Here is a 5,531-nt window from a genome sequence, read left to right as displayed (position 1 = left end):
TAAGTGGGCTCCCGCCGCCGCAATCGCGGGGGGTGTGGGCCCCGCCACGGTCCCGCAGGCGGGCTGGCCCAGGAGGTGGGAGCGGACTAACCCCTCGGGTCTGCTTCCCCCCTTCTCAGGCCACTTCTGCAGCCCGCAGCTCGGTGCCCAGGACGCGGCGTGGCAGGGAGACCAGCTGTCATCCCAGCTTTACAGAAACAAGCAGGTAAAGGCTCTGCGCCCCCCACCCCCCCAGCAACCTCGGTGTCTCCCCCCGAGGTTCCTGAACTTTGTATCATGTTATCACACCTTCTCGGTTGGTTTATGGCACCAATGAGACCCCTCCTCCTGGCACAGGTGTGGGAAACTGTGGCAAACTGCTTTATTTGGGTGGATTTTGTTCCTTGCTTGAAGTATTTGTCTCCCCCATGTTGTCCCGTGAAGCTGGAACAACTATTGTGGGGTTCCCTATTCATCCCTCCCCTCTCACAGCATATTGCACCAGCTTTCTTCGCTGGAGGCCAGGGGTGTGACCAGGGAATCCCTCAGGCTCTGATGATGCAGAGCCCCATGCTGTTGACTAAAAATAACCTGGTGTGTGTCCTCCTGAGACCACCAGAATTAACTTCATGAGAAATTGTTCCGACAGAATTATCTACTTACCTGATGGATCAACCATTTTGACTAACACTCATTTCCTTATTCTTTTATTTTGCCTCTTCTTTCTTTTTATTGTAAATCCCATCAAGGGGCAGGAGAAACTGAACAGTCTAAGATGAAGGAATCCCAGACAAATCACTCTGATCAAATACTTGCAATTATATTTTGACCCAGTGAAGTCAATTGAAATTAATTTACTAACTTCAAAGTCCCTGGAATCAAACCCTAGTTTCAGACATCAATGTACTTCATTCTTTGGCTCTACCTCCATCATTTAAATCTGTGCTTTTCAGCCTATGGTCAGCAGATGCCCGGGGTCCTTGGCAGAAGGTCCTTTGTACTCCTAAAGAAGTCTCCAGAGCTACGATCGGGAAGCAAAAATCTCTCTGCAAATACATAGATTTCCCATGAAAAAGTGTTAGGCATCTGCAAATCAAAACATACCTGTTCATCTCTTGGCACCAATGATTATCTCAGCTCTGTATGTGTACTGGGACTGGCACAGTAGGGTCCAGGATTGAAGGGATCACTGAGTACTACTATATCACAAAGAATAGCAGCTGCATCTTCCTTCTGCACTCTATCCCCCTAAATTGTTAGTCTGCATCTCCTCCTTCTCCTTTTCCCCACCAACCAACTATAAACAAGACTGAGAGGTGTCCAAAGGGATGCTTACTTAGGAGGAGATCTGTCAGCTGCTGTCATGCATGCCCATGACTATTTCTGGCTGTTCACAGGGTTACCTGTAATTCTTTTCTGTTATTATTCCACAGTTACAGGTTTTTTTCAGAGTAATCTTCTCAAACACTTGCTAAAGAATAAAGGAAGTCAAAGTGAAAACTGAACAGTCATGCCACTTAGATTTACAGAGACAAGAGGCTGGAGGGGGTGGGTTGAGCTCACAAAGCAAACACCCAGATCATCAAATCCAGGCAGCCTGTACCATAGGGCAATTGATATTATGTTACAGAGTCAACACCTATTCATCAATATCTCTATTCCACAGCTTCAAGATACTTTGCTTCAGAAGGAAGAGGAACTTGCTAGGTTACATGAAGAAAATAATAACCTTCGACAATACCTGAATTCTGCCCTGATTAAATGTTTAGAAGAAAAAGCCAAGGTATTGTGTTCAAACCTGTTGTATAGACATGTGTGGAAGAAACAGGTTGAATCGGTACACGCCATTAAAATATATGGAAAGTCTGAGAGTGTTGACAACCTGCAGTGTGAGATCTTTTTAATTTCACAGAGCTGCCGAATTGCTGGTTATGGATCTAAGGGGACAGTTTCCCCCAGAAATTACATCCTATCAGGTTCTGATTGTGGAAACAGTATAGCCCATGGCATAATTAAGTGTAGTGTAAAAGTAAGTTAGCTATAAGTAAGTTTATAGGCAAGGTAAAATTATTCCATGTAATGCATTTTTCAGTGAAAAGTTCAAATTTGAACATATAGTCTTGAATTATCCCTTTTGATAAGGATTAATTTTTCCTTTTTTTATGTTTTGGGTGTTTTCTTGTTTATGTTTTGTTTTGTCATCTTCCATTGATACATTTTATTCGTGTACATTAGAATACTGATCTATTTTTCTTCAAATTTATTAATTAAAAGCTGTGTGTTTTTTTATAAAGGTGAAATACAAAATTAAACACTTCAGGTTGGATGAAACATTCTGTTAAACTAAGTGTGAAGGTGTTTTTTTTTGTAATGAAATATTTTGATTCTCTGTCTCTCATCCAAAAGAAAGTAAAGATAATTGTTTCTGGTCAGCTTAAAGACATTTTTAACTGTTTCAGCCTTGCCCATGAAAGTGAACCATTAGTTATTTACTCAGCTGTGTGGAATTGGGCATGAGGTAAAAAAGCCTGTAGGAAATAGCAGACTTTCCTTTTACATTCTATTCTGAGTTGACAGTGTAGCATGTCCCCCCTCCCATGCCAAGACCTGGCTCCTGGCAGTAGAAAAGGTCTCCTTCACTGGGCACAGCAGGGAGACATGGCCACCCCTCTATGTCATGCGGAGGAGGGTCCAGTGTGAAACCATCACAGGAGGTGTCTGAGCAGTGAATTCATGACCTGATGGGGAGCTTCCTTGTTATTACTGCCTTCCTTTGACCATCCGTGGATGCCTGAAGGGCCTTCGTCCTGGGATAATGACAACTGAGGTGGGTTAACAAGCTCAAAGCCACTGCCTGCTGCTCTGAGCAGTCCCTAGTCAGAATCACACCTGCTCCAGTATAACTTACCTTCATTTACTCTCTCTTTGTCAGGGTGCCACATTCCCCCCCATACCCCACTCACCTGCCAAACGCTTCTGGCAGCAACAGCACAGAGGAGTGCCCTACAACCAGGCAGGAGCTCTCATTTCACGCCGTACTGAGAATGCGATCAAAGCACAGGCCTTATTGACATTGTCAAATTCTTCTCTTTCAGGGAGTGGGTTGTTGCAGAGACTGTAAAGACACAAAATAATTAGTCATATAGATATGTTTAAGCACAGTGTAGAAGAAAAAGTATCTTTTATAAGGACAGTAGTAACCATTTTGCCCATCTAAAATCTGAGATCAGAAATACATTGCTTCCAGGTAACTAAAAATTCAGATTTTAATCTCTCTCCACCTTCTTTTTTTTTTTTAATAGAAATTGCTATCCTGCCATGGCCAAAAAAACAGTGCTGTTCTCAAAAGCACCAAGAGGAGATTGAAAGAGGACCACTGCTTTGTTCCTCAGGAAACTCCTCATGCTTCCAAAGCTAGAAGGAACCTCTTTAATGAATTCACTGCCTGTGAAGAGCAAGCCAGCCCTGCTGTGGACAGCTGGGTCTTGCAGACTTTAGGATTAAAAGATGTCAACACCATTGATGAAACTTCAGCTAACTACAGTGCCCTGTCCTCAGACCTTGGAAAAGACATGTACTGCCTGAGCCCTGGTGAAACAATAGACTATGAGCAGAACAAAGGAGCAGCAGCAGCAGCATATAGCTGCAGCCATGTGCCTCCCGCTAACAGCAGTACCCATCCATGCAGCGAGGACTCTTCCCTCCTTCCTCAGTTTTCTTCAGCACCATGTGTCTCCTCATCAGTACCAAGCGTTTCCTCCCTCCCAGCCTATGGGTTGCCTTATTTGACTGGTGATTTGTCGCCCAACAAAACAGATGTGGCCTTCACAACATCTCTAAGTCCTCACCGCAATGTGAGAACGCACACCTTCCACCAAGGACAAGCCTTTGTGCGCAGGGATGATGATGGAGGCTGGAGATTCACCTGGGTGCCCAAGCAAGCTGAGTAATGCACCTGCATCAAGGGTCAGCCATAAGGGATATAGGAGATGGACACTTCATCCTGTGCTTGAGACAGATTCAGGCATCAAAAATGAGCCCTTCTGGGCTCTGTTAAATGCTCCTCTGTCACCTGCCCACTCGTCACTCCCTGCCAGATTTTCACAGGTGTGGCTCCAGATTGCACTTGAACAATTATCTACCCCAGACCAGATGTATAAATTGGATCCACTTCTCTTGTGCCTTTGTTGAGATACCTGCTTTATTTGTTTCCTGGTTTTTCTATCATCGGCTGTTCCTTGTTAACTGGTAGTTTCCAGGCTGGAGTGCTTTCAGCTTTGATGATCACTCCCACACGCACCAAACTGGAAAGCATTTTGAGAATACAGTTTGGAAATAGCAGCTCTCACACAGATATCTACAGATGACAAAGGAGGCATAGGTTGGAGGCTGAGGATTGATGGTTTCCAAGTGATTTTTGTGTCTCTTGGCTACACAGATTGCCTTGCATTAAGGCAACCATGGGTATTTGTTAATGTGCTACACTAGGCTGACCCACCTGCAGTTGCATGGTGCTGTCATATTCTTTGATGATGCCTCAAAATAAACAGGATTTGCTTCTGTTGCCTGGAGGCTACTTAATTATAAGTGATTCAGCAAGTTCAGGGGATTTTCTTAAGGTCTGGCTAAGAGACATTAGTGTTTGCTGAATTGTGTTTTAAAGGTATTTTATTTGTCAAATAGAAGGAGCTTAAACATTTAAGCCCTGGGACAGGAACTAGAATTGGAGATGCTGTAGAGTAATGACACTGCCATCACCAGCCAAGGCCCTGGGCCAATATATTAGTGGCAGAAATTTTCTCATCTGTGGCTAATGTACACTCAGAGCACTTCTTTCTTCTGCGAAGGATGTATTTCCCCTTGCCTGCAGCATCCCACTAGTCTTTTGCAGAATTCCACTGGTCTTTTGATGAATTTTATTTAATGTTTACCTGCCTGATTTTGGGAGCCCTCATAAAAGTGAGCCACTGCTGGCTTAATAAGCAATTTCTGTGGCCCCAGTAGGGCTTTTTTGCAACATCAAGAGCTGCATTTGTGAAACTGGAAATTTTCTTTCTAGGGAAAAACTTATTGACCTCTTTGTCCTTATCTCTGAGATCACACAGAGGTTTATCTGCCATCAACATCAGCCCAGAGTCAGGGCTGCTTCCTCCTCTTCCCAAAACCCCATGCTTCCTATGGGAAATGTTTCTCCTGGTTTGGGGAGGCAGCATCACTTAGTGGTTACAGTGAGTCTTTGGGAACCACAGCCTTCAACACCAGCTCTTGCCTCTCCATGTCTCTGTCAGGCAGTGGTGGGTTGAAGCTAAGAGCATCACTACACCTTCACAATGCTTTAAAAATCTCTGGCAAGAAGGTGCTCTAGCACTGCATGGGACTTGACTTTTAGTAAGACTACGAAGATATGAAGTCAACTGACATGAAGTAAGCTCACCAGTAATGTTTTGCATTACCTTTGTTTTCTGCTTTACAGTAGTTTGGTGCCTAAGTATCGGAAATAGAGTGATTTTTTTTTTCTTGCTTTCAGAATGGCCCCAGTGACATTAAGGAAG

At 44.0% G+C, this 5,531-nt stretch overlaps 1 protein-coding gene across 1 annotated transcript in view; it reads left to right on the top strand.

The window, feature by feature from the left end:
- GMNC (geminin coiled-coil domain containing) overlaps positions 1-3,929 on the top strand; it is a 4,589-nt gene extending 660 nt beyond the window's left edge. The window contains exons 2-4 of the mRNA XM_026854987.1: positions 120-205; positions 1,646-1,762; positions 3,282-3,929. Coding sequence (XP_026710788.1) covers positions 120-205; positions 1,646-1,762; positions 3,282-3,929 — 851 coding nt within the window. The remainder of the gene's footprint in view (positions 1-119; positions 206-1,645; positions 1,763-3,281) is intronic.
- Positions 3,930-5,531: the final 1,602 nt, after the last annotated feature.

Source organism: Athene cunicularia (genome assembly GCF_003259725.1).
Source record: "Athene cunicularia isolate RWA chromosome 9 unlocalized genomic scaffold, athCun1 chr9_part1, whole genome shotgun sequence".
In the NCBI taxonomy this organism is placed as follows: Eukaryota; Metazoa; Chordata; class Aves; order Strigiformes; family Strigidae; genus Athene; species Athene cunicularia.
Note: the sequence above shows the minus strand (reverse complement) of the source record. Positions and strands in the feature narration are given on the sequence as shown.